General features: G+C 57.2%; 3 protein-coding genes across 8 annotated transcripts; all 3 read left to right on the top strand.

Annotated features, from left to right (window-relative positions):
- Positions 1-225: 225 nt before the first annotated feature.
- DNAAF3 (dynein axonemal assembly factor 3) lies at positions 226-6,809 on the top strand. Of its 4 annotated transcripts, none has more exons than XM_070223388.1 (13): positions 226-393; positions 507-595; positions 875-1,026; positions 1,380-1,473; positions 2,835-2,992; positions 3,311-3,493; positions 3,673-3,798; positions 3,907-4,029; positions 4,175-4,307; positions 4,911-5,022; positions 5,228-5,302; positions 5,387-6,136; positions 6,672-6,809. In XM_070223388.1, exons 2-12 carry the CDS (start codon positions 511-513, stop codon positions 5,778-5,780), a joined length of 1,635 nt encoding a protein of 544 aa, XP_070079489.1. In that variant the 5' UTR covers positions 226-393; positions 507-510; the 3' UTR covers positions 5,781-6,136; positions 6,672-6,809. The 4 variants fall into 4 exon arrangements, with proteins under 4 accessions (XP_070079489.1, XP_070079490.1, XP_070079491.1 ...); XM_070223389.1 differs by having other exon boundaries at positions 273-393; positions 491-595; XM_070223390.1 differs by having other exon boundaries at positions 297-393; positions 884-1,026.
- TNNI3 (troponin I3, cardiac type) lies at positions 6,672-10,205 on the top strand. Its single transcript, NM_001081904.3, has 8 exons — positions 6,672-6,823; positions 7,132-7,144; positions 7,289-7,357; positions 7,785-7,826; positions 8,100-8,231; positions 8,659-8,748; positions 9,296-9,472; positions 10,075-10,205. The coding sequence occupies exons 1-8, from the start codon at positions 6,813-6,815 to the stop codon at positions 10,156-10,158; spliced, it is 618 nt and encodes a 205-aa protein (NP_001075373.2). The 5' UTR covers positions 6,672-6,812; the 3' UTR covers positions 10,159-10,205.
- Positions 10,206-11,660: 1,455 nt separating this feature from the next.
- Positions 11,661-24,309, top strand: TNNT1 (troponin T1, slow skeletal type). 3 transcript variants are annotated; one of them, XM_023650511.2, is made up of 14 exons: positions 11,661-11,703; positions 13,052-13,094; positions 13,196-13,209; positions 13,458-13,487; positions 13,727-13,759; positions 14,544-14,565; positions 16,660-16,723; positions 17,363-17,479; positions 17,741-17,818; positions 19,777-19,890; positions 20,475-20,584; positions 23,059-23,149; positions 23,271-23,311; positions 24,172-24,309. In XM_023650511.2, the coding sequence occupies exons 2-14, from the start codon at positions 13,063-13,065 to the stop codon at positions 24,215-24,217; spliced, it is 792 nt and encodes a 263-aa protein (XP_023506279.1). In that variant the 5' UTR covers positions 11,661-11,703; positions 13,052-13,062; the 3' UTR covers positions 24,218-24,309. The 3 variants fall into 3 exon arrangements, with proteins under 3 accessions (XP_023506279.1, XP_023506280.1, XP_070079525.1); XM_023650512.2 differs by lacking the exon at positions 13,727-13,759; XM_070223424.1 differs by lacking the exon at positions 13,727-13,759 and having other exon boundaries at positions 13,458-13,508.
- The last annotated feature ends 2,805 nt before the right edge of the window (positions 24,310-27,114 follow it).

The following is a 27,114-nucleotide window of genomic DNA, read 5'->3' as shown; positions in this document are numbered from 1 at the left end:
CACTTTAATTTGGATTAATGAAGACTCTATTCCGTTCGGTCTAAATTTAAGACAGCCCGGGCCTCCCTCATCTCAGAAATTTGCACCGCCCCAGGCCCCGCCCCAGTTTCTTCCGGCCCCGCCCCTTCTCCTCCAGCACCGTCGTCATGACAACCGCGTCCACGCACCTTTCTCGTCCCTCAGCGTTCCCATTGGCCAAAAGTTTGTAATGGGCGTATCCCACTCACTCTCACTGGTCAGTTGATCGGGGCGGTGCCAGTCCGCATACTCCCATTGGCCGATTGATCGAAAAGGGCGGGGGCTATGGGCAGCAGTTGTGAAGGGGGCGCGGGACAGCTGCTCAGCACAGAGCAGGGAGGGAGGGGGTGTCCTGGGATATCTGGGAGGATAAAGGTGAGCGGGGTGTTACGTGGAGGAAAGGGGCGAGAAGTCAGGGGCGGTGAGTGGGGAACGGGTGGGCGATGCGGACACGATGTTTGGGGATTCCCAGGATGTCTGCCCCGCAGGGCGATGACCACACCGGCAGGCTCGGGCGCAGGCTTCGGCTCCGTGTCCTGGTGGGGCCTGTCCCCAGCGCTGGACCTGCAGGCTGACAGTGAGTCCCTCACCCAGGACCACAAATCGTCTGACCCAGCGGCTGCCTTCACAGCCTGGCAGACGGCTCGCTAACGTTCTCAGGCTCCAACGGCAGGAGGCCGCCCCCGAGTGGGCAGCCCAGGTGGCCTCTCTGCTGACTACGAGTCTCAGCATGCTTAGAGGCACAGCTCCCTTTGGAACCTAGGCTAGGGGCGCTAGTCCTGCTGGGAGGTGGAGTCCAACGCGCTGGGGCCCTGCAGGGGGGCCTCTCCAGGCCACCAACCCCAGCCTGCTGTAGTCTTGCCAGGTCCTCCCGTGGACCCAGACTCGGAGGCCAATACAGAGCACGAGATCCCCGAGCTAGATGTACTGCTGCTGGGATCCGTCGATGGGCGGCACCTGCTGCGAACCCTGGCCAGGGCGGCCCTCTGGCCTCGGAGAAGGTTCCGCGTGAGTTGGGGTTCTGGAGTGGTGGAGGGAGGAGGGTGAAGATGAGAGCCCAGATTCCTGAGTCCTTGAGGGAGGAGGGAGCTGGGGACCTGGACTCATGCATCCTGAGGAAGGAAGGGTCTCGAGTTGGGGACTCCTGGGTTCAAGTGGGAGAAAAGCCTGAGGACCCGTTTCCTGAATAGTAGTGGGGAGGAGGGTTCTGGGTGCCCAGACTCCTGTGTTGGAAGAGAGGAGGCTTGTGCACAGAACTCCTGGGTCCTGTGGAAGGAGGGGGCTGAGGTCTGCCACTCCTGGGTCTCCTAGGAGTCAGAGACACAGATCTCAGAATCACTCTGCCCTGTCCATCCTTCCAGTTCTATGTGCTGGAGAATAATCTGGAAGCTGTGGCCCGACACATGCTGATCTTCAGCCTAGCCCTGGAGGATCCTGAGAAGATGGGGCTGCAAGGTCAGTTGCAAGGACCCAGATATTCCAGTCCCCAGCCCTTCCCCTCCCTGCAGAGATTTCAATGGTGCAATTAAAACTTTTGGATCTTGTTCCCTATTTCATCACTTGTTCACTCGTTTGGCAGCCTTAGAGCCTCAGCTTTTCCCACCTGTGAAATGGGGCTAAAAATAATACCTCCTAGAGTCATTGAGAAAATTCCAGGAGAAAATCCACATGAAACTGTCAGAACAGTGCAAGACAGAGTGTAAGCATTCAAAAGCTCCTTCAGCAGGAGAAGCCCCAAAGAGATGAAGGGACTTCCTGAGAGGTGGTGAGTCCCCAAGATGTGGGGAGGGCTTGACTGAGCCAAGCTCAGTCCTGCCAGAAGCCTCCCTCAGGCCTGAGTCTCCCTCAGTTAGAGGTGTGACTCCCCGGGAGTTTGCCTGGAGGTGGCAGCCTTGGAAGCGAGACTGAAAGGAAGAGGAGGATTTGGACGGGGAGGCAGAAAGTGATTATTTCCCAGTAACCACAACTTCAGCTTAGTGCCTAGGGCAAAGTCTGGCCTCAGACAGGCTGTGTTCAAATTCTGGCTCTCCTTGCTGTGTGACCTTGGGCTAGCATCGATCCCTTTCTGGGCCTCAGTTTCTACATTTATAAAATGGGGATCCTAAAAGTTCTTCTCCCGTAGAATACTTGTGAGGATTCAGTGAACAGTGCATAGCTCCAGCCTTGTGATATAGACTCATAGCTCTCAGTGAGTATTATTCTTATCATGATCATGGATAGCAATGGTTATTAATAGCCCACGGCATTCAGAATACGTTGCACACATGTCACAATGCACTTTGTATAAAGCTCTTAAACAGCTAGAACTAAAATAGTCTAATCTATCTAACTAAAGGTATAGTTCTCCTTTACAAGGTTCTTAAACAACTAAATGAAACAACTTATATAAGGATTTAGATATATCGATATAGCTATATATGTGTATACGACTAAAGGCGTATAGTTCTCTCCTGTAAGATTCTTAACGAAAGTGAAACAATTTGTACTACAACATTTTAACACACAAATCTCTCCATCTCCATCTATATCTGTATATAACCTTTTCTTTTTGAAGGCAAGGGAAACTTAAACATGAAATTCAGCATTGGGGTTCCCTGGAGGGTGGGGAGGAACAGGCGCGGAGACAGAGGTGAGGTGTAAGTTATTCTCCATGTTCTAGCTGTTGGGATGTGTGGGGTTTGCCGGGGTCCGCTGTACTCATTATATGACTACGAAATAATAAGATTACTATAAAGAGGGTATGCGTCATCCACCTGGGTCTTATTTCTGGCCTCACCCCTCTGCTCCTCACTAATTTTTCTCCCCCCTCCCGGCAGAGAGGAGTGAGACCTTCCTGGAGGTGTGGGGGAACGCGCTGCTGCGCCCCGCGGTGGCCACCTTCGTGTGCGCCCAGGCCGACCGCCTGGCGCACCTGGTGCCGGAGCCCGACCGCCTGGCGGAGCAGCTGCCCTGGCTCAGCCTTGGCGCCCTCAAGGTGCCGCTGCCCGACCTCCGTCCCGTCAGCACCTGGGATCTGGGTGGCCCTGGGAAGAATGGAGACGGGCGGTCCAAAAGGGGTTGCGGTGATGGAGCGGGCTGGGGTCTCAGGAGTTCGAACCCCAGCTCCCCGGCTCCCGCTGTGGGATTTGGCCTTCGGGAGTGGCTTCTGCTCTCTGAGCCTCAGTTTCTTTATCTGAGAAAGAGGAGATTCGTTCCCGCGCCCTGGGGTGGAAGGGAGGGTCAAGCAGGAGAAGCCGCTCTCCCTGCAGCCCCCTCTCCCTCGCTGTCTCCCCACGCGTGCCTGGCCGCGCAGTTCCGCGAGCGCGACGCGCTGGAGGCCATATTCCGCTTCTGGGCTGGCGGGGAGAAGGGGCCCGAGGCCTTCCCCATGAGCCGCCTCTGGGACTCGAGGCTGCGCCACTACCTGGGCTCCCGCTACGACGCCCGGCGCGGTGTCAGCGACTGGGACCTGCACATGAAGCTGCACGACCGCGGGGTGAGGGGCCTGGGGGCCCTTAGTCCTGGGTGGGAAGGACGAGGGGCTGCAGGGCTGATCCTGGGTCTGAGGGAGGAGGGACTGGGGAGGCCCTGAGTGCTGGGTCTTCGGAAAGAGGGGCTGGGGGCCCATATTACTAGATTCACTGAGGCCTCTCTTCTTGCCTACCCCCTCCCCAGGCCCGAGTCATCCACACTCGCGAGTTTAGGCGCTGGAGGGACACAGGCGTCGCCTTTGAACTCAGAGACTCCAGTGCCTACCACGTGCCCAACCGGACCCTGGCGTCCGGTCGCCTCCTGAGCCACGTGCGTGTCCACTCCCTGCCCAGGCCAGGTCCTTCACTAGGGGGACCCGGGAGCCAGGATCCCGCACATCAACCTCACCCACCTCCTTCTCTCTCCCTGCTTTCCCAGCGCGGGGAGCGCGTGGCGGCGCGTGGGTACTGGGGGGACATCGCCACGGGGCCCTTTGTGGCCTTCGGCATCGAAGCTGACGACGAAAGCCTCCTGCGGACCAGCAACGGGCAGCCTGTCAAGGTGTGCGGCAGGCGGGGCTGGGGCTGGGGGTGGGTTCGCGAGCCTCTGCCCCCTCTGCTTTCTAAGCGAACCTGGAAATCCAAGCTCTCAGCCCCGCCCACGCGGTCCTAGCCCAGCGTCCGGCCACGCCCCTTCTCCCGCACAGTCCGCGGGCGAGATCACGCAGCACAACGTGACGGAGCTGTTCCGCGAGGTGGCCGCCCGGGGGCGCCCGAGAGCCGGCCAGGGAGCCCCCGAGGAGGAGGCGCGATGTGACGGAGGTGGCACCCGGGAGCCCGGTACGCAACGGACTCCGCTCTCCCCCTTGAAATAAGAGGCGGAGCTCGGGTGATAAAGTGAATACATCATCCTCTGGGAGAGGGTGGGACCCGGACCCCCTTCGTAGGCTTCAGTCTCTGAGTATTTCAAATCCGAGAGTGAGCTGATACGGTTTCTGATGCCTGGACAAACGACCGTCCCTTCCTGACATTCCGCCTCTTTTTCTCTCTTTTCTCTGTGTTTCTCTCCCTTTCCTAAATCCTGATGCCATTCTTAGCATTCTGGATTCCAATAGTGGAATTCTAATCCTACCCACAGAACTCTAAGAGGCTGAGAACATTCTACCAATGTGCTGGGCCCAGCTCACCTTGGGAGAGACCCCCAGCCCCAAATCTGGTCGTTAACTATCCCCCAGCCTGGCCCTCCCGGGTGTCTGGATGCCCTGTGTGGTCCTGGGCCTCCTGACGTCTTTCCCTCTCTTGAGTCTCAGTTTCCTGGTCTGTGAAATGGGTTTCTGCCCGCAGGGCCTAAGAGAAAGGATGAGAAAGGGCTTCGGGATAGACAAGGGAGTGTTATCTCCAAGCTTTGTGTGTCTGCCTGACTCTGCCAGTCTTCCCCGGCAGCCCCCGGCCCGGAATCCTTCACTGTCCACTTCCTGCCCCTCGGTTCTGCCCAGACCCTCCACCATAAGAGCTGCTACAAGGGACGGTTCCAGCTTCTCTACGTGTCCTGTGGGTAAGAGGGCCCAGGAGGTCCCCAGACTTCCCTCCCTGAGCCCCTCTTCCCTCAGGCCCCGGATCTCAGGCCCCCAGCCCCTCCTCCCTCAGACCCAGGAGTCCAGGCCCCCAGCCCCCTCCTCCCTCAGTGTCCAGGTTCCTAGCCCCCTCCTCCCTTAGGACGTGGAAGTCTGAGCCTCAGCCCTCCCCTTTTCTCCCCGAAGGATGGTCCATCTTCTCAGCCCTGAGCTCGGGGCCTGCGTGGCCCCCCGAGGACACCTGATTGTGGAATTAGCCCGGTAAGCCAGTGGAGCCCAGGGCAGGAAAGGTCCAGGCTGGGGACCGAATGCCGGGTCCCCTAACACACCACTTCCTGGTTTCAGGTATCTGGTGGACCTGCGGCAGGAGCAGCTCCGGGGGTTCTCCACCCGGGTCGAGGAGCTAGCTCAGGCGGCTGGATTCGCCCCACAGCCTGGGGCCAGGTCGTCGGAGACCTTTGCGCGCTTCTACAAGTCCGAGGACTCTGTTCCCGGCTGCATTGACCCAGCTGTGGAATCCGGCACTCTGACCCCAAAAGCACTGGGCCCGCCCCCAGAAGCACTGGCCCCGCCCCTTCAGACAATGATCCCTCCCTCTGAGGACCTGACCCAGGCCCTTGAAGGCCAGACCCCACCTTCTGAACCCCTTAAGCTGCCCTCAGAGTCTCAGGTTTCACTCTCGCAGGTTCTGGCTCCGCCCACAGGGCGTCAGACCCCCAAACCAGAGAGTCTGATCTGACCCCCAGAGACCACGTCCCCCATCTCTGCCTTCTAAAGTTAGGCCCTGGAATTAGAACCCGCCTCTAGAATACTCAGTTATACTCTCAACATTCCCACTCAGCCCCAGAAGTGTTCCTAGAATTTCAGATTCCATTCCCTGGATTCCATATTCTATTCCTGGAATTCTAGATTGTTCTCTCAGAGTTCTGCATTCCACTCCTGGGACTCTAAGTGTAGCCTAGAGATCTGGCCCAAGGTCTCAGCTCCTCTGCGTGCATCCCCTTGTCCCCAGGAGTCCCGTTCCTAACTGGAGGTTGGGGGTGTCTCCATTCCTGGGGCTGGTGAGCACCCACGAAGTCCCAGTAAAAGAGCCAGGTCCTCTTCTCCGTGTGTCCGTGTGTCTTTCCTGTCCTCAGTCTGTCTCCGGGGCTGGGAGAGGGGAAGGGCAGGAGTGGTTCAGAGAGGAGACCCGAGACCAGATTTCTGGGTTTCCGAGTGGACTAGGGGTAATTTTCTGGTGCTGTCACCTCAGAGTCTGGGCACCTAGATCCTCATATAAATCAGCCAAATTTATTGAGTGGCTAACAGGTTTGGGGCGCTGAAACTGACCATAAGATGGTGAAAAAGACAAAGTTCCAGCCCTCATGAAGACTGCAATTTAGTGACAGGACAAGATTTAAGGGAGGGGCCGGGGGCCCAGACTCCCGGGTCTGAGGGAGGAGGGGTTGGGGGTCCGGACTCACGGGTCTGAGGGAGGGGGGAGCCGGATTCCCAGGCGGCCAAGGTGAAGGGGTGATTCAGCTGGAGCACGGCCTGCCCCACCCCTCACGCGCCTGGTTATCTCGCATCCTGGGCAGGGGGAGGAGGGGGCAACAGTATATTTAGTCTCTGTCCTCGCCCTTTATCTCAGTGTCCTCAGTGAAGCTTGGGCAGACCGGACAAGACCGAAGTCCCGGGTTCCTTCAAGGTCACCCCGGACGCCCTCTCACTGGCCCTCCAAGAGCCCCTTGCCCCTTCTCTGCCTCCTGCAACTCCTGGCCTGAGACTCAGCATGGCGGACCAGTGAGTGATGCTTAGTACCCTGGTCTCCCGAAACCCGGGTAGTGGGAGGTGGGGCGACCTCCCGGGCTCCCGAGATGGGTGAGAGCTGCGAGGTTGGAGAGCTGGCCTGAGAAGGCAGGGAGGGGCAGGACTCGTGGGTGTAAGTGGGAATGAGGCAAGAGTTTGGGAATCAGACCCCTAGGACCTGAGAAGGGGGGACTGGTGGGCCGGACCTCATAGTCACAGGTGCTTCTGGGGTCCCTTAGGAGACGGACTGGAAGGGACACAGGCCCACCATTAACCCCCTGTCTTGGTTTTTCTCCCTGCAGGAGCGGCAATGCGGTGAGAGCAGGCGTGGGTGCATTCGCACCGCCGGGGATGGTGTGGTGTGGAGGGGTCTGGGGCGGGAGTCTGCAGCCCCAGAGCGGGCATGGAGAGGGGCTAGGGAGTCCCGCTGGTGACGTGGCTCGGTTCCCCCGACCCCAGGCCCCGCCCCCGGTCCGACGCCGCTCCTCGGCCAACTACCGCGCCTACGCCACCGAGCCGCACGCCAAGGTGAGGGCGGGGCCCTGCGGGGGGCGGGGCCCCGCAGGGGGTTTCCCGCACCTTGGGGAGGGGGCGGAGCCAGGACCTCAATGGGGCGTGGCTTCGGCCATGGGCGGAACCCAAGAGGATGAGTGGCTTCAGGGGCGGAGTTTCGCACACAACCGGGCTCGGATTGGTGAGAACTGCCTGTGGGCGGAGTTCCGGTGCCCGTGAGAACTGCGACTGCTTTGGGAGTGGTGGGTGGTGCCTAGCCGGAGTCAGAGGCTCAGATTGGTGGATGGGGCTGAGGGGCGTGGCTTCCCGTAGGCTATGGGCTGGAGTTGGAAGCAGGCCCAAATCTGGACCTGGTTTCAGGGGGCGGGTTCTGAAGCCCCTCTCACTGCCCACCTTCGGACCCCCCTCCCTGATTCTTCATTGGTTCTTCTCACCCCGGCAGAAAAAGTCTAAGATCTCCGCCTCAAGAAAGCTGCAGCTGAAGGTGCGGATGGGCCTGGAGAGGGCGCCTAGTTCTCAAGGGGGCGGAGCTTGAAGGTTGGGGTGGGGCTTCGGCTGTGCGAGTGGGCGGGGCTTTCCTTGCTGTGCGGCGTTATGGGGACTTGGCTTCGCGGCGGAGAGCCCCCCCCCCCGTGGGAGGGGCGTGGCCTTGAAATGATTGATCTTGAGGGGGCGGGTCTCTGGAGGGCGGAGGCCGCTTTCCCAGGCGCGCAGTCCTTAGCCATCTACGCCGGGTGGGCGATGGTCCCCTCCGCAGACCCTGATGCTGCAGATTGCGAAGCAGGAGCTGGAGCGGGAGGCGGAGGAGCGGCGCGGAGAGAAGGGGCGCGCTTTGAGCACGCGATGCCAGCCTTTGGAGCTGGCTGGGCTGGGCTTCGAGGAGCTGCAGGTACTGGCTGTAACCAGGGACTCTTGCCCAGCCCGGGGTCCGAGGTTCCTACTGTCCGGACTTGCATCCTTAGGACTCACGGGTATAGGCGGTATCCCCTCCTGCTCAGGACCTTCCCGTCCAATCCCCCAATCCTCACCATCAGGAATTCAGAAATATGGCCTGCAGCTGCCCACAGTCTCAAAACCCAGAGGTCAGTTCCTCCAACCTAATTCAGTCAGATTCTCAGGACTCCGGAGTTCTGCCTTGTTCACAGTTCCCCCAGAATCCAGCTTCAATCTTATCCTTCAGGACCAGATGTCCAGGTCCCCAGCCCCCCTCCTCCCTCAGACCCGGGAGTCCAGGCCCCCAGTTCCTCCTCCCTCAGACCCAGGAGTCTGGATCTCCAGCTTTCCCCTCACCACACACACTACCATTCCTCCACCAGGACTTGTGCCGACAGCTCCATGCCCGTGTGGACAAGGTGGATGAGGAGAGATACGATGTGGAGGCGAAAGTCACCAAGAACATCACGGAGGTGGGAGGCACTGGGCATTCTGGGTCCCTTCAGGGTAGGATGCAATGCCTGGGCCTGTGGTCTCAGCCTGACCCCTGGCAGCTGCTTGTGGTTGCAGATACCAGGAGACCCAGGACAAGTCTGTGAGTCTGGCAGGGTGGGGGCAGAAGGATGAGTACAATATGATCGGGGAAGACTGTCCCAGGCAGAGGGAACAGCACATGCAAAAGCCAGGAGGTGGGACAGAAGAAAATATGTTTGTGGAATTGTGTGGCTGCAGCATGGAGTGTTGGTAAATGAGCTCAGGCACGGGCTGGGGAACAGTGAGATGCATGTAGCTGGACTGGGAAGTTTCAGTGGTTTTCAGAGAAGACACTGGGACGGATCGGGGAGGGCTTCCTGTTCCCAGATGAGGAACTTGGATTTTGTCCCAAAGGCAGTGGGAGCCTGAGCTGGGGAGAGCCTGGATGAAGCCTGGATAGGGATAGGAGGGGAGTGGAGGGTGGAAGAGTAGGGCAAGGGGGAAGTGGAGGGAGGGGTCTCCACCTCCTCTTATGGCCACCCCCAGATTGCAGATCTGAATCAGAAGATCTTTGACCTTCGGGGCAAGTTTAAGCGGCCCACCCTGCGGAGGGTGCGGATCTCTGCGGATGCCATGATGCAGGCACTGCTGGGGACCAGGGCTAAGGAGACCTTAGACCTTCGGGCCCACCTCAAGCAGGTGAAGAAGGAAGACACCGAGAAGGTGAGCATGGCTAGGGCCAGGAAAGGGGGTGCTTAGAGGTGAGGGTGTGGGAGGCAACAATCCCAGGGCCTATCCTGAGGGCAGATGGTGCTTGGAGTTGTGGGGATAAGTATGTGGTAAGGATCCTCAACAGGAAGTATAGGAGGGACACAGGAAATGCAAGAGGAAGATAGGAAGTAGAACAGGAAGGCAGGAAGTGCATTAGGGAGAAAGGAAGTAGCAAGGAGTGAGGAGGTGCACAGGGTGACAGGAAATGGGAGGGGAAAGACAGACGTGCAATAGGAAAGGAAGATGTATGTAAGGAGTAGGGAGTGTACGTGGGAGACAGGAAGTGCAGGTGGGAGACAGGAAGTGTAGGAAGGAGACAGGAGGTGCAGGGGGGAGGCAGGAGGTGCATGTGGAAGACAGGAAGTGCAAGAGGGAGACAGGAAGTGAATGGGGCAAATTGGAAGGGATTGTTGGAGGGGACAAGAAGTGTTCCTGAGCGAGATCCTTGGACAGGCATGCAGAACAGAGTGGCCCAGCAGCCTGGAGGGCAGGTGGAGGATGCTTGAGACTGTGGACCAGGAAGAGCCGCTAACCTCTGACCCTCTTCCCTCCAGGAAAACCGGGAGGTGGGAGACTGGCGTAAGAACATCGACGCGCTCAGTGGAATGGAGGGCCGCAAGAAAAAGTTTGAGGGCTGAGCCGCCCTGGCCCTGAGAATGGCCCTGAGGAATAAAGCTTCTCTCTGACCTGGGAGTGGCTGTGTGTTTACTCCCTGGGGGTTTAGGTGTGAGAGAGACCGGAGAACTGAGGGCAGGGCGCCCCAAAGCCATGCCGCACACCAGGAGCTGAGCTGGGTCTCTGATATGGGGCGTTCTAGGCTCCTCTGCTCCAGGTGGGTTGCACAGAGAGGTGGAGACCGAGGCCCAAAGAGAGAGACATCCAGAGACACAGAGACTGAGTCAGAGACACTCACACAGAGTCAGAGACCCAAGGAGAGAGGAGAAAAAAGACAGAGACTCAGAAAGAAATGGAAAACAGAGAGATGTACACACAGCGAGACGCAGAGACAATGGAGACCCTGTAGAGGCAGAAATAGGGACCCAAAAAGGGAGAACTGCAGAGACATAAAGAGAGACCCCAGAAAGAGCTAGAAGGATAGAGGCGTGAAAGACAGAGCCAGAGAAACAGAAACAGTGTTACAGACAGACATGCGCAGAGAGACCGGGAGACACAGACACCAACAGACAGACCCCGAGAGAGACAGATATGCAGAGACACAGAAATGCAGAGACAAAACGTGCAGAGGCACATGCAGAGTGAAGAACACAGACATAGAGAGATGCAGAGAGAGAGCCCAAAACAGAGAACCAAAGAGAAACCGTGGAGAAATGCATAGACCCAGAGATGCAGAGACGGCAGACAGTGAGGTAGAAACAGAGAGAGACAGAGACAGCAAGAGGCTGGAGGGGTGAGCAATCCCGCTCTCCAGGGCTGGCTCCCCACCGGTCAAGGGCATGGCTGGGCAGGGAAGCTGGGAGAGGGATACCAAAAAAGATCAGCGTCAGATGGAGGTGGGAGGTGAGGTCACAGGCCTGACACCCCACCCTCTCCCCTCCCCCAACACACACCTGCTGCCCGGCTTTAGTGCCTGTTGTCACCAGGGTGGAATCCTGGTGGCAGACAAAGGAGTGGGGGTGGGGAGGAGGAGACAAAGAGATGGACGGAGACAGAGGGGGGAGCCTGAGAAGCAGAGAGAGACACAGAGACACACAGATGGAGAGTCACAGAGACAGAAACAGGGTATGAGAGATGGAGGCCCAGAGAGACACAGAAAAAGTGATGACAGCGATGCAAAGAGAAAGTGTCCCTTGTACCCCTTTAGTCAATAAACAGTCTCCAAGGACCTACTGTGGGCTGAGCCTGGGGACTTCAAAGCATAGAATGCCCTGTGCTGTAAGGGAAGTGGGGAGCCCTGGACTCAGCCCGGGGTTCCAGGGAGGGAGGCGCTAATGGGGTGGGGGAGGGGTCCCCGAGCAGCCCGGAGATGCCTGGATCCCGACTGTGGAGCCCGGGTGGGGGCAGGGCAGCCTGAGCTGGGACTCCCGTCTGGAGAAGGAATTCCCTCCTCCTCCCTCTCCCCCCCGGGGGCGGGGCTGAGCCTCCGGCTATAAACCCGGGGGTGCCTCAGCCGGCCCAGCAAGACTCTGCCCCACGGTTTACCGCCTCAGAAGGCCCAGCCTTAGGTAAGTCCGGGCCCTGTGGTGTCCTCGCAGGAGGGGGCAGGAGGGGTGGGAGATGTGAGGGGTGTGGAGAAGAGGTAAGAGATGGAAGGGGCATGAAAATCAAGGTCTGGGAGTTGAGAGGCTCTGACTTTAGGGGGACTGAGAATGGAGGAGAAAGTATTAGGATTTGGAGGCTACAGAATATAACACCTTAGGACCTGTCAGAGTCAGGGAATCTCAGAAATTGGGGGCATCTGGGCATGAATGTCAAACAGTCTGGGTGTCAGGACTTGGGGGGTCTCAGAATTTGGGGTTTTTGGAATTGAGGTCTCAGGATCAGAGGTCTCATGATTAGAGGTGTCAGAATTTGTAGTGTCCTAATTCGGGGCATCATGAATTGGGCCTCGGAGTTTGAGTATCCAGGTTTTGGGGTCTCGTTATCTTGAGGTTTCAGAATTTAGGTGGTATCAGGCCCCGGCGGGTCAAGATCATAGGATGTCCAGGCCCACATTCTGGGCTGTCAAGACCCGGAGTCTCAGAATTTGGAGATATGAGGACTTGCTGGTCCTCAGAAACCAGGAGCATCGTGAACTGGGGTCTCAGAATGTGTGGGCCTTGAGATTCGCAGGGACTCAAACTGGGCACCTTGAGACCGAGGGGATCCCAGAGATGGGAGGGGTCTAAGCATTTAGGGGTCAGGATGAGGTCTGTGGACAGAAGTTGCTCTCGATGCCTCCTGTCCCCTCGTAGCTGTGGGTGAAGGTGAAGGAAGGAGACAGGTGGGAAGATGACCAACCAGAGGTGAGGGAGAGTGGGGGTGGGAGAGGGGAGGGGGGGCACTAATTCTCCCAGAAGCCCCCCATCCCTTCTTAGGAAATGTCCTCTGTTTCACCCTGTATGACATCCCCTCAAAATAGCCCTTGGGGGTGGGGCAGCTATTGTCTTCAGGCCACTGTCCCTTCCCAAATACCTTCTCCTAATCCTGACTGAGATCAAGTTCCCACGGACATGTCCTAAGACAAAAGATGACAGCTGTGGTGAGGGGGCTGGGGCTGCAGCCTTGGGACTCTGCCTGGGCTGCCTGGGCCACACCTCCCAATGCCCTGTCCTCTTGCATAGTTTAGGAGTCCAGGCCCCCAGCCCCTCCTCCCTCAGATCCAGGGGTCCAGGCCCCCAGCCCCTCCCCCCTCAGACCCGGGGGTCCAGGCCCCCAGCCCCTCCCCCCTCAGACCCGGGGGTCCAGGCCCCCAGCCCCTCCTCCTTCAGACCCGGGGGTCCAGGCCCCCAGCCCCTCCTCCCTCAGAAAGTCCAGCCTCCCACCCCCTCCTTCTGGACCCCACCCCACTCCACCTGTTCTCTGCGGTCCCAGGTCACATCAGGATGTCGGACACGGAAGAGCAGGAATATGAGGAGTGAGTGATGCCGACTGGGGGCTTGGAGAAGGGGAGACACTCTCCCACCTCCAAAGCCTCTAACTTTCCCCCTCCTTCTTTCCCTCCCACTCGGTCCTCAGGGAGCAGCCAGAAGGTGAGTGGACAGTGCACTGGCCTCGGGGAGTAGGGACACCCCCCGCACAAAGCCAGTGGGAGGCGAGGGGAGGTGTGGCCCCTTCCCGGGAGGGAGCCGGGGAGGCTGCGGGAGCGTGTCCAGGCGCTCTCCCAGGGCCAGCGGCAGAGGCGCACGGTGCCCATCTGCACCTGAGGCCCAGAGGAGTCCCTCGGCCCCGGCCCCCCTGGGCTCCTAACGCCCTCTCCTCTCTGCCCCACCCCTTCCAGAAGAGGAGGCTGCCGAGGAGGAGGAGGAAGGTGAGGCCCCGGACTCCGCAGGTCTGGAGCTGGACGCGGACGCGGGCCGCCGGGCCGGGTGGGGTGGGAACACTGGTCCAGGGGTGGAGGCTGGCGGGGCACGGGGGTCCCGAAGACCTCGGCTTCAGTTCCTTTAACAGCCTCTCCCCTCTCTCCCCTCTCTCCCCCTCCCATCCCCGGCGTGGCCGCTCCCCGCCTGGCTCCCCAAATCCTCGCTTCTCCTCCTGCCCCCTCCCCAGCCACCGAGGAGACGGAGCCGGTGGCAGAGCGAGGTAACCACGGCTGCTTCGCTTCTCAAGACCGATTTCGGGGGCCCAGACCTCCGCGATGACTCCCTCCCGCCCGCGTAACCCGCCCCAGGCCCGGCCCTTTAAGCCCCGGAGCGCGCGCGCCCCCTGGAGGCCGCGAAGGGAAAATCGCCTCGCGGCGGCTTTAACCCTTTCCCTTCCGTCTTAAAGGGACCGACACCCAAGCCTTCTTCCCCAGCCTGGAGGAATACTTACAGAAGGGTTGGATGTTTGCGGAGGGGCACCACCCCATCCCCCCTCATCTTCGCCCCTGACCCTGTCTGCTATTTTTCTCCTCCATATACATTCAAAGGTTGGGGCCTGGGTGGCAGAAGGGGCTAGCTCTGGGAGTCCCCGTTCCTGTGTCCCCAAGGGGGAGGGGGCCGGGGACACAACTCCTGGGTCACTGAGTGAAGAGAGGGTTTGGGGCCCCTCTGCACTGCTAGGTCTTCATGGAGGAGGGCTGGAGCTCTGGGTGGGTAGAAGGAGGAGGGTTTGGGAGTTTGGACCCCTGGGTTCCCAGAAAGGAGGGGGATCCCCACACCGGTTCTGAATGTATATCTGATGCGTGTGACCCTCCTCCTCCTTCCGGCCATCCTGATTTCCCTCCTCCCCTTTTCTCCTCCCCCTCCTGCCCCCCCCCCCCCAGAGCAGCAGCAGGAGGGAACTGGGCTTCTGGGGACCAAGTTCTGGGGGGTTCCCTCCTCTGGGTGTCTCAGGCCTGCCCCCATGAGCTCTTGCTAATTATCTCTTTGTATCCCCCCACCAGAAGAGGAACGCCCCAAACCAAGGTGAGATCCTAGGGGGTGGCGGTCCCAATCACATCCTCCCAAATGTGTCCCCCAACTCCAGCGATAGGGCCAAGAAAGGCAGGGGAGGAGAGCGGGGAAATTGATATAGACGGCAGGACAGTCAGCAAGGCCCTCTTTCAGCAAACGTTTCTGGAGAACTTCCCACTGTGTTTGGCCAGTCGGCCCCTGGCTTCCCGGTTGGTGAAACAGACCCAGATACAGTGATGGCGGCCCAGGGTCCCGGAGCAGCACAGAAGAGGGCCCTCCCCGTGCCCTAGGCAATCAAGGCAGGCTTCCCCAGGGAGGTGATACCTGAGTCCTGAGGGATGAGGAGTTCGCTAGCCGAAGGAGGTAGAAGGGACATTGTAGACAAGACAGCGGTGTGGTGCGGGCAAGGTCCAGTGGCTGGATCTAGGCCAGTATTTCAGGGAAGAGACTCAGAAATAAGTCCTTCTGACGAGGGGGATCCTAATCCAGGCAGACCATTGGAGGCCGTGAGAGTTCACGAAGGAGAGGGGCCCTGGAAGAGGTGACATTGTGGCCAAAGCTTGGAGAGGCAAAGAGGCAGCCATCCAAACATGAGAAAAAACCTAGAAGCAGAAATTCTCTGGGCCTGTATGGGCAGTGGTGTGAATTTCATTGTGGCTGGAGTATAGGGTGCAAGAAAGGGCAGAGCCATGAAGACCAGGGCACTGGGGAGCCATGGAAGTTGAGCAGAGGAGGCATAAGGTCAGATCTGGGTAGGAAAACAAGGGGGAACATGAGAGCACAGATGTACTTCAGGGTCAAGGAGGGCTTGTTGGAGGAGGGATGGTCTCGAGGGTGGAGTATATCAGGAGAAGGGCACTGCAGGCAGACAGAACAGCATGTGCAAAGGCCTGGGGGTGCCAAGGTACGTGACATGGCCGGGGAGCCGTGAAATGTGGTGTGCATCTGAGAATGAGGAGAGAAGACACCGGAGAATTTGGCTGGGGCCAGATGGAGAAGGGCTTTGGACGCCGGGATGAGTTGTTTGGACTTTGTCTCAGGGTAGTGGAGTCACAGAAGGATGCTGAGCAGAGGAGGGACAGGGTTAGATCTGGGTGTTAGAAAGACCCCTCTGAAGTCATGAAGGAAGATGAACCGAAGGTGGACAGCTGGAGGCTGGGAGGCCAGGGAGGAGGCTGGCATGAAGGACAGGTGAGAGGAGATGGGGCCTGAGCTGGGCCGGAGGGTGCGGGGTGGAGAGGAGGGGGCAGTCTGAGAAAGGTCCCCCAGCAAAAGGGACAGGACCTGGGGACTGCTGAGCTGTTGGATCAGGGGAGGAAGGAGGTGAGGACAGATGCCAGGGTCTCATCTGGGGAACCCAAGGGATGGGGCGGCTGCCGCCTCTACCCTGGGGAAGGCATGGTGTGTGGGAAGGCAGGAAAAGCACAGGGGGGCTCTGTTAACAAGTCTGGGGCAAAGGAGAGCGTCTGGGCTGCAGACAGAGTTGGATTCACCAATGGAGGTCACAGGGGTGAATGACATTGATCATGAAGATGTCCTATGAATGAACAAAAGGACAAACTCTTCGAAGGGCTCACCGGGGGACAAGGAGACAGAGATGGGACAGCCAGAGGAGTCAGAAGCAAATCCGGAGAGGGCACTATCTCAGAAACCGAGGGAAGAGAGAATTCCGAGGAAGTGGGGGCCGGGGGCAGGAAATCACCGAGAGGCCAGGGTGACCCCAGAGCAGCCCCGCCCTCTACAGAGAGAATGCAAGCCTCGAGTGTAGCTTTAAATTTTTAACCAGCCACGTTTAAAAAAAGTAAAACAAAACAGGTGTAATTACTCTCAACAGCATATTTTATTCAACCTGTTATATCTGAAATTTCATTTCAACATGTAATCAATATAAAACATTATTGAATTCTTTTACATTATTTTGTTGGACCCAAGTCTTGGAAACCCGGCGTGTGCGTCTCGCCCACAGCCCCTCTCCATTCGGACCAGCTGCATCTCAGGTGCTCGGGAACCACGTGTGGCCGGTGGCTGCCCACCTGGACAGCACCGCCCGGGAGTTCCCTGAGGGGGGTCAAACCGCTCAGTCTCTCTCCTCTTCTGTCCACACAGCCGGCCCGTGGTACCTCCACTGATCCCGCCAAAGATCCCAGAAGGGGAACGCGTGGACTTCGATGTAAGTAACAGACACCCGGTCCCCAGGTCCTGCTGGCCCTTAGGGCGCCTTTGTGCAAGTTGGGAAAACGCGCCCCTCCGCACTCGCTTCTTTTTTTGGAGGAAGCTCAGCCCTGAGCTAACATCTGCCAATCCTCGTCTTTTTGCTGAGGAAGACTGGCCCAGAGCTAACACCCGTGCCCATCTTCCTCTACTTTTTATATGTGGGATGCCTGCCACAGCATGCCTTGATGAGCGGTGCCATGTCTGCACCCGGGATCAGAACCGGCGGACCCCCGGCCGCCAAGGGAGAGCGCACTTAACCGCTGCGCCACCAGGCAGGCCTCCACCGCCCCCCCCCCCCACCCCCACCCCGCCCGCACTTGCTTCTTTTGCAAGCGCGTCCTAACACCCACTAGCTGCAGACGCGGTGCTTTGGGGACACGGTGTCCTGAGCCCCACGAGCGTCGGAACATGATGCTTTGCTGCCCTCTGCTGGGAAGAGACTAAACGGCGGCGCTCGGTCCCCGCAAACTGTCAATCAAACCCGTCGCTTCTCGCGGCGAAGGGCTGCCCCTCCCGACGTCCCGGAGGCTCGGAGACGTTGGCGCCTGGTCGCCGCGCTGCCTGGGCCTGACCGGGCTCCCACCTTCTGTCCCAGGACATCCACCGGAAGCGCATGGAAAAAGACCTGCTGGAGCTGCAGACGCTCATCGACGTGCATTTCGAGCAGCGGAAGAAGGAGGAAGAGGAGCTGGTTGCGCTGAAAGAGCGCATTGTGAGCGGAGGGACGCGGGGTTCTCCGAGTTCTTCCCTCACCCCGCCCCCCCCCCCCCCCCCCCCCCCCCGGCCGTCCTTTGGGTCTTGGGAGACCGAGAGTGCTTCCCCTCCAGGACAGACCTGAGGCTGAAACTTTGGGGAATTTACCCAAATCCGTGGTCACACTCACACTTGCGCGTCTCAGCTCCTGACCTCCTCCGGGGAGGCGTGACCGGGCGAGTGGTGTTCTCTGCACCCCCTCATTCTTCTCTCCTCCCAGGAGCGGCGCCGGGCGGAGAGGGCCGAACAACAGCGCTTCAGAACGGAGAAGGAGCGCGAGCGGCAGGCCAAGCTGGCGGTGGGTGCCTCCCCTCCCCTGGGAAGCCCAACCTTACTTCTTTAGCTGGACGCTCCATTTTCCATTCTTGATGCTCTCTGTGATCCCGAGAGTCCTCATGCTGTAGTAGTCAAGGATCTTTCTGTTGGAAGGGGGGCAAAACCCAGCTCAAACTGGATTCAGCAGAAAGAGAATTCTATTCTCATATTACTAAAACATCTGGGGCATGGCTTGCTTCAGGCATGGCTGGATCAAGGGACTCATAATATCACAAAGACTCAGCTTTTCTCCTCCCATCCCTTGGCCTATCTTTCTGTGGACACCAGGGTGGCCAACTCATCCTGGTTTGCCTGGGACTTTCCTGATTTAAGCCCTGAAAATCCTGCATCCCTTTAGTCTCAGGCAAACTGAAATGTTGGTCACCCTACTGGACACCCCATTCTCAGGCAGGGGTGCCAAATGGCCCCCGGCCGCTCTGGCTTAAACTCCTCTTTTCTCTGTCTCCTGTGCAAATCCTGGGATGCGTTCAGATTGGAAGAAATCCCTGACTAGTTGAGGGAGTGGTTAGAATGCTTTCACTGGGTTAGGCCTTGGGAACATGACCTGTCTTGGCATCAAAGAGTGGCCCACTTGAACCACTTTTTTTCTTTTAAGAAGAAGAAGATTAGTTCTGAGCTAACATCTTCCGCCAATCCTCTTCTTTTTTTTGCTGAGGAAGACTGGCACTGAGCTAACATCTGTCCCATCTTCCTCTACTTTCTATGTGGGGCGCCTGCTGCAGCATGGCGTGATAAGCGGTGCCATGTCCGTACCTGGGATCCGAACTGGCGAACCCTGGGCTACTGAAGTGGAGCATGTGGACTTAACCACTGTGCCACCGGGCCGGCCCAAACCACTTGAACCACTTTTGAGGAACAGGAGTAGGGTGGCGTGGGAGGCAGAATAATGGTCCCCCAAAGATGCTCACATCCTAATTCCTGGCATCTGTGAAAATGGTACCTTATGGCAAAAGGGATTTTGCAGATAGGATTAAGTGAAGGAACTTGAGATGGGGAGATGATTCTGGATCATCCAGCTGGGCCCCATGTCAGCACAGGGTCCTTAGGAGAGGGAGGCAGGAGGGTCAGAGTCAGAGATAATCGAAGACGGAGGAAGGGGCCACGAGCCCAGGGGTGCAGGCAGCCCCTGGACACGGGACACGACAGGGGCGTGGATTGTCCCCTGGAGCCTCCGGAAGGAACCGGCCTGCCAGCAGCCTGATTTCAGCCCAGGGAGGCCCGTGTCAGGCTTCTGGGCTGCAGAGCTTTAGGATAATAAGCCTGCGTTGTTTTAAGCCACTAAGTTTGCAGATTACAGCAGCCATAGGAGACAAATTCTGGTGGGGGATGCCGGACATGCCAAAACCCATCACGCCCACTCACCAGCCCTTTCAGTGGGGAGAGGGGGTTCCATCTGGGCGAGCCACTATTTCTGGAATATGCCATGTAGACTTTCTGGAACGTGGTAGTGCCTTTGCTAGAAAGTTAAGAGCCACTTCCTCAGGCTCAAGGCCAAGAACCTCTGAGCTCCCTGCTGCCATCATCAGTTACCCTCCTTGACCCTCTGAGGACAGTCATTCTCATCTCATGAGACTAAGGGAGACCAAGTCCCAGAGAGGGTGAGTGTCTGTACTGAGGTCACACAGCAAAGTCACCATTGGCCATTTCAGGCTGGAGGGATGCAAGAAAGGCAAGCACATCCCTGCCCCATTTTAATTTTTGCTGGGATGGCATTAAGGCCCAGAGAGGAGGAGGGACTTACAGGTGGTCACACAGCCAGGCCTGGAAGGGCCAGGAGGGAACGTCTGCATCCTGGCCTGTTCCCATACTGACTCTTACTGGTTGTTGGGTTTGATCCCTCCTTGTGCCCCGCTTCACTCAGCACAGAGCTGAGCCCCGCTCCCACATCCCCTCAGTCGGTTAACTCCTTTCTTCCCACAGGAGGAGAAGATGCGGAAGGAAGAGGAAGAGGCCAAGAAGAGGGCTGAGGATGATGCCAAAAAGAAGAAGGTCCTGTCCAACATGGGGGCCCATTTTGGGGGTTACCTGGTCAAGGTGAGCTCAGCCTGCTGGGGCCTGAGGTCTAGGTTCCTAGGGAGGGGGCAACTGGGAGCCCAGACTTCTGGTTCCTGAGGGAGGAGGGGCCGGGGGCCTGGACTCCTCCCAGTTCTGAGGGAGGAGGGTTTGGGGGGTCCCCATTCCTGGGTCTGAGGGAGGAGGGGCTGGGGGCCTGGACCCCTGGGTCTGAGGGAGGAGGGGCTGGGGGCCCGGACTCCTGGGTCTGAGGGAGGAGGGGTTGGGGTCTGGACTCCTGGGTCTGAGGGAGGAGGGGCTGGGGGCCTGGACCCCTGGGTCTGAGGGAGGAGGGGCTGGGGGCCCGGACTCCTGGGTCTGAGGGAGGAGGGGTTGGGGTCTGGACTCCTGGGTCTGAGGGAGGAGGGGTTGGGGCCTGGACTCCTGGGTCTGAGGGAGGAGGGGTTGGGGTCTGGACTCCTGGGCCTGAGGGAGGAGGGGCTGGGGGCCTGCACCCTCGGGTCTGAGGGAGATGTTGGCCAGGAACGCAGACCCCTGGCTGCTGATGTAGGGGTCATTTGGAGGATCTGTCCTCCAGTTGAAGATGTCCCCTTCCCAACTCTCAGGCAGAACAAAAGCGGGGTAAGCGCCAGACGGGACGGGAGATGAAAGTGCGCATCCTGTCCGAGCGTAAAAAGCCTCTGAACATCGACCACATGGGAGAGGACCAGCTCCGGTAGGTGGGGAGGGGGCTCGGAGTGGGAGGGGCCTGGGGTGAGACAGGGAGATAAGAGGACCCTCATCCAGATCCGGGTGGGCGGAAGCCCCAGCTCTGCATTGGTGCTGTGACTTTGGGCAAGTGTCTCCGGTCTCTGGGCCCCGGTGGCCTCCTCTGTGAAACGTGTCACTGATACAGGACCCACTTTTTGTGGGAGCCGAGACCCATGAGTCTGGGAAGTAATATCGTGGGAAGCCAGGCGACATGGCCCACCAAAATTTAGGAGATGATGCTGACTCCATGACGTCTTGTGGGGACTCTGAATGGGCCTCATCTTTCACCCGGCTTAAAGCCGACACGCTGGTGAGAAATGTCCAGCCCAGTCTCTACCCGATGGAACCCTCTCCCCTTTGCGACCCATTCCCAGGCCCATCGGGGTCCTGTGATAAGCCACCAGAGGGCGGGCTGCTGGGGCTCTTTCCTTCAGGGGCCTCCTCATCTGCTTCTTGCTGGTCTCCGGCGGGGGCCGTGGGTCCAGTGATGGGGGCTGGAGCTCGTTATTAAGTGTCTCTGGGCTTCCCTTTTATCATTTGTAAAATGAGGATACGGTAAAAAAAATCTTCCCCACAGAGCTGTGAAGGGTTGGTGAGATAACAATCAATGATGATAATAACAATGGCTGCAGTGGCTCCCGGTGGAGGGCTTACCACCCTGTGAGGTAGATGCTATTACTATCCTCGGGCTGGGGATGAGGAGCCTGAGGCACAGAGTGGTTAAGTAACCTTTCCAGGGTTGTACAGCTTGCAAGTGGAGGAGTTGGGACTTGAACCCCGGGAGTCTGGTGCAGTAGCCTGTGCTCTTTCTTGCTGTGTTATAAAGTGGTGTGATGGTAAATGGTTAACAGCTGGCTCTCCAGGAACAAAAAATCCAGATTTGAGCGTTTGCCCATTTCCACAGTGTAAATAGTCCCACTATGCTGACTTCAAATGACCGGTGTGAGGATGATGTATGTGGAGAAGATGTGCAGAGTCGGCTCTTGGAAGGCCTTTGAGCCAGCCACGCACCCTCCCTCCCCAGCACATTCTCACAGGGCCTGGCATAAAAGAACACATTGTTAATGTCCATTTTTCCTTTTTCTTCTTTTTTTCTGTCCCCTACCACACATCCACTCATAATTTGGGTCCACTTGTATATATATTTTTGTTTTGTTTTTTGTTTTTGAGGAAGATTAGCCCTGAGCTAACTACTGCCAATCCTCCTCTTTTTTTTTTTTTTTTGCTAAGGAAGACTGGCCCTGAGCTAACATCCATGCCCATCCTCCTTCACTTTATATGCGGGATGCCTACCACAGCATGGCTTACCAAGCAGTGCCATGTCCACACCGGGGATCTGAACCGACGAACCCCGGGCTGCTGAGAAGTGGAACGTACAACCTTAACCGCTGCACCACCGGGCCAGCCCAAACACTTATATTTTTTGAGACTCTTTAGTTACCTCCATTTTACTTATTAGATAGAGGTCATATAAAAGTCTATAAAATTGTTAAATAAAATATACCATGGAAGAGGGGGCATTTGAGAGCCATTAGCTGGCCAAACCAAACAAAGAATGTTAGTAGTAACAAAATAAATAGTAACAACTAGCTTTATAGAGTGTTTACTATGAGCCAGGCGCTTTACACCTGCCATCTCATCCTACCACAGCTCAGTGCAATAGATTTTCATCAGTTAAGAATGTTTGGCCTCTAGTAACTGAGACCTGACTATAGCAGCCTAAAATACGGAACTTTATTTTCTCACATAGAAGAAATCTGTAGTCCACGGCTGGTATGGCAACTCCCAAAATCATTAGAGACCCAGACTCCTGTTTTTCTGCTCCACCACAAAATCACCTCATGGCCCAATATGGCTGCTGGAGCTCCAGCCATTGCATCCAAGCAGCAGAAAGAAGTTGCAAGGGAAGAGTCACCCAATGGCCAACTTTCGTTTCACTGGCCACACCTACTGGCAAGGGAGATTGGTGAAAGTAGCTTTTTAACTGGGACGATTGCAAATAGTTCTGTTTCTAAGGAAGAAAGGGAGTGGGGATATTGAGCAGGAGGCCGGTATCTCTTTCACAGTTTTATTTCTACATTTTTTGGAGAGGTAAATAGGCTCCTAGGGGAAGGGGCTTGGCCGTAGTCAGATACCAGAGAATGGCAGAGCTGGGACTGAACCAGGCCTTTCTGACTCCGGAGCCTGGGCCCTTAACCATGACCTCATACTCCTTTAGGGAGATATGAATCTCCATTTTGGATAGGGAGAAAGTGGGCAGAGAGATTAAAACCCCCTGCCGCAATTCACTTTGAACATTTTGGCCTCAAATATTAACAAAATGACACCAATAAGGCCGAACTCAGAGACTCGCTGTGTGGCTTTGGACAGTTCCCTCAGCCCCTCTGGGCCTGGGGCGCGGCCCGGCTCCCCGCCATGACAGCCCTTCTGCTCCACCAGGGAGAAGGCGCAGGAGCTGTCCGACTGGATCCACCAGCTGGAGTCCGAGAAGTTTGACTTGATGGCGAAGCTGAAGCAGCAGAAATACGAGGTGAGACCCGTCTCTGCTGGGGTCCCCGGCTGGGCCGGCTGGGCCTGGCCGGAGCAGGGCGGCGGGGTGGGCGGGCCCGGCCCCCAGCTGCGGTCTCAGCGTCTCCCTCCCGCCTCCGCAGATCAACGTGCTGTATAACCGCATCAGCCACGCCCAGAAGTTGTGAGTGTCCCCGGGCCTGAGCCCCACGCCCCTCCCTCTGGCTGTCGGGGTTTCTTCCCCGCCCTTTTGCTCCCCCCTCGCTCTGCAAGTCTCAGTCCCTCATCCCTCTTCGTGTCTGTCCGTATCTTTGGCCCTCATGCTCTGAGACCTCCATTCTCTCTCCTTTCCTCTCTGCCCTCTCTCTTCTGGCGTCTCCATACTTGTTTCAGTCCCTCTAGATCAGTGGCTCTGGGGTGGCGATCTTTCCTCCCAGGGGACATTGGGCAACGTCTGGAACGTGTTTGGTTGTCACAACCAGAGGGGGGCTCCTGGCATCCAGAGGGTGGAGGCCGTGGATGCCGCTCAGCATCCATCCATGCTCAGGCCGGGCCCCACCCCAAAGAGCGATCCAGGCCCCAACATCAAGAGTGTGGAGGCTGAGAAACTGGCGGTCAATGTTTCAGTTTCTGGCTCTGCCTGCCCAGCCTCCTTCCCTCCCTCCCTTCTGCTCTCTATTCCTTTACTCTCTCTCCCTCGCTGTCTCTCTCCCATTTTCTGTCCCCTTCACCCAGCCTTGGCCCCCTTTGCATGTTGCCCACTCTCGGTCACTCATCCCTTCCTTCCCCCAGCCCCCCATAAACACTGATCAGCACCCCAGGAACATCCTCAGCCCACCAAGTGTTAGCTCCCGCGTGTCGCTGGGAGCTGGGCTCCGACCAACAGCACCACCCGAGTCAGGGAACCCCAAGTGGACGCATCTACCGCCTCTTCCTCTGGCGGGGAGGGCGGTATCTCGGGGGAGGGACTTCCTGAATTGAGGGGGGCCCCATCTCAGAGGTGGGGAAGCCCCTCCCTCCTGACACCCTGCCCTTCTCCTACAGCCGGAAGGGGGCAGGGAAGGGCCGCGTCGGAGGCCGCTGGAAGTGAGGACGTGGGGCGGTGGCCCACCCTGAGGTGCCCGGGAGCCCACGGAGTGTTTGTCCATCCATAGCTTGAAATAAACGCTCCCCCTGCAGGCGCCTGCTGAGTTCTTTGATTATTAGCGTGTGCCAGCCTCTCTCAGTTAATAGGCTTCTCATCACCAACTCGATACTGCTTGGGGAATCCTCACCAACCGTTCCAGTGATATGTAGAGTTAACCCTCCCACACTGCCGGAGGCAGGTCACAGGTGCAGCCGCTGTGGAAGACAGGCTGGCCATGCCTCAAAAAGTTAAACGTAGAATTACCCAGAGACCCCGCCATTCCCCTCCTACGTATATGCCCAAAAGAAATGAAAACATATGTCCACACAAAAAGTAGTGTACAAATGTTGGCAGCGGCATTATTCACAACAGCCAAAAGGTGGAAACCACCCAAATGTCCCTCAACTGATGAATGGATCCAAGGGAATATTATTCAGGCATGAAAAGGAATGAAGCCTGACACATGTGACAACATGGATGAATTTCAAAACACGATGCTCAGCGAGAGAAGCCAGACACAAAAGGCTTGATTCCATTTATGTGAAATATCTAGAAGAGAAACCCATAGAGGCAGGGGTAGATTAGTGGTTTCCAAGGTCCACAGGGAGGGAGGAATGGCGGGTTATGGTAAAGGGACTGTGTTTCTTTTTGGGGTGGTGAAAATGTTTTGGAATTAGTAATGAGGGTTGCATGACCTTGGAATATAAAAAAACTCACTGAGTTGTACACTTTAACATGGCAAAAGTTTTGGTATGTGAATTATATATCTGAATTTTAAAATGCAAAACCAAGCCAAACAAAAAAATTCATAAGGTTGCTCATGGCAGGATCAGCTCGGAGGCAGATAAATGCCCATCCTTTGTTGCTCTGCCTTTGTGACTTTCCGAATGGGACTCATATTGGTGAACACGTGGGTCTGGCTACTGGGCCTGAAATCCCAAATAATGGCGGCTTGGGCAAGATCGTTGATTTCTCTCACATAGAAAAGTCTGAGTTGAGATGGGGGCCCAGGCTCCTTCCATCGTGTGGCTGCCATCCCTGGGGTGTTGCCTTTGTCCACCGGGTAAGTGTTGTGGACTGAATCTTGCACCCCCAGATCTGCATGGGGAAGCCCTAACCACCAGTGGAATGGTGTTTGGAAGTGGGGCCTTTGGGAGGTGATTAGGTTCAGATGAGGTCATGAGGCGGAGCCCCCAGGATGGGATTAGTGCTCTTAGAAGTCAGCGAAGAGACCAGCGCTTGCTCTCTCTGCACCGAGTGAGGACATGGTGGAACGTGGCTGTCTGCAAGCCAGGAGCTTGGGCCTCGCCAGACCCAGAGCACGCAGGCACCCTGCTCCCAGACTTCCAGCCTCCAGAGCTGTGAGAAATGAATGATCAGTCATAGCTCCACCAGCCTTGGTTCCAGACGGCGGGAAGGGGCCAAACAGAAAGAGGAGACCCCCTCACCACACTCAGTCCCGCTGGCAGAAGTTAATTACAGCGCCGTCTCCAGCTGCGAGAAGGTTGGGAATGCAGCGTTGTTCTAGGCGGCCTGGTACACCCCACTTGAAATCAGGGATTCTATTATGATGAGAAAGAAAGGGAGAACGAATATTGGGGGACAGCTAGTCGTCTCTGGCACGAGGTGCCTCACCGAAACCGCCGTTTCTCTGTCCACTGTGTCTTACCACAGCCATCGATCATTTGCAACCAGCAGGCTCTCAGGCCTCTTGGAAAGTGACCCTGCTTCACTCTGCTTTCGCTGCATAACCAACGACCCCAAGTCTAACTGGGTTTCCACAGCAGCTATTTATTTAGCTTGTGGTTTCACGGGTCGGCGGTTTGGGCTGGGCTCGGCCAGGTGGTTCTTGTCTGCTTGGGCTCGGCTGGTCTTGGCTGGGCTCGCTGGGACATCTGCCATCTTCTGTTGGGGCAGCTGGGGCTGGCTGGTTTAGGATGGCCCCTTTTGGGACAGCTGGGACCTCTCTCTATGTGGTCTCTCGTGGTTTTCTTTCTAATGGACGTGCAGGATTTTCTTTCATGCATTTCAGCCTAACCTCGTGCTTCCAGGATTTCATTTACCTCCTGTGGTCATCAGCTCACTCCGATCCCTCCTCATCACAATGCCAGTACTAGGCAATGTCATTCAGGAGATATGCTTGTCTGCTAATAAGAGCGACCCAAAATAACAATGGTTTCAATGCACCTGGGCTTTGTTTTCTCACACGGAGCCTAACGACCAGAGCGGGGCAGTCCAGGGCAGGAAGGGCAGATCCAAATTGCCATCAGCAATTGAAACGCCTTCTGCCTTTCTTCTCTGCTTCCATCTGCAAAGTCACTTCGTGGTCACACTGTGATTTCTGGAGCTCTAGCCCTCACATGTGCCTCCAGGAAGAATCGAAAGGTGAGAAGTTCAGCTGTGGGCACCTCTCAGCTGAAGCAGCCCCCTCTGCAAAGCCTTTCTGGAAGCTCCACCCAGCTGTGTTCATTTACATCCTATTGGCCACCCCACAGTGCAAGGAAGACTGGGTCTCTGCCTTGCTCTTTCCAAATACAATCAGGGTTCTATTTTTGAGGAAGGAGATGATAGTTATGGGCAGGTAATTAGCATTCTCTGACACAGTCCCTTTGGCTACCCAACTCCCACATATAGATGCTGCCCACGGAACACACACATCCACTCCCCAAGGACAAATGCCCTGGGTCTCAGAGTCAGACCAGGCCTGTCCGCCATGCGTGGGTGTGTCTCTGGGTGCTCTGGCATCTAAACACAAAGACAAGTTCTCTCTCCCTAACAAACCCACAGTGGTGGAGAAGGACCTGGGAATTGTAATAACAATAATTTAGAAAAAAACTCCCCTATGGAAAAGAGGAGAAAGG

This window comes from Equus caballus, chromosome 10 (genome assembly GCF_041296265.1).
Source record: "Equus caballus isolate H_3958 breed thoroughbred chromosome 10, TB-T2T, whole genome shotgun sequence".
Classification (NCBI taxonomy): domain Eukaryota; kingdom Metazoa; phylum Chordata; class Mammalia; order Perissodactyla; family Equidae; genus Equus; species Equus caballus.
The sequence above is the reverse complement of the archived record's forward strand: the minus strand, read 5'-3'. Positions and strand labels throughout refer to the sequence as shown.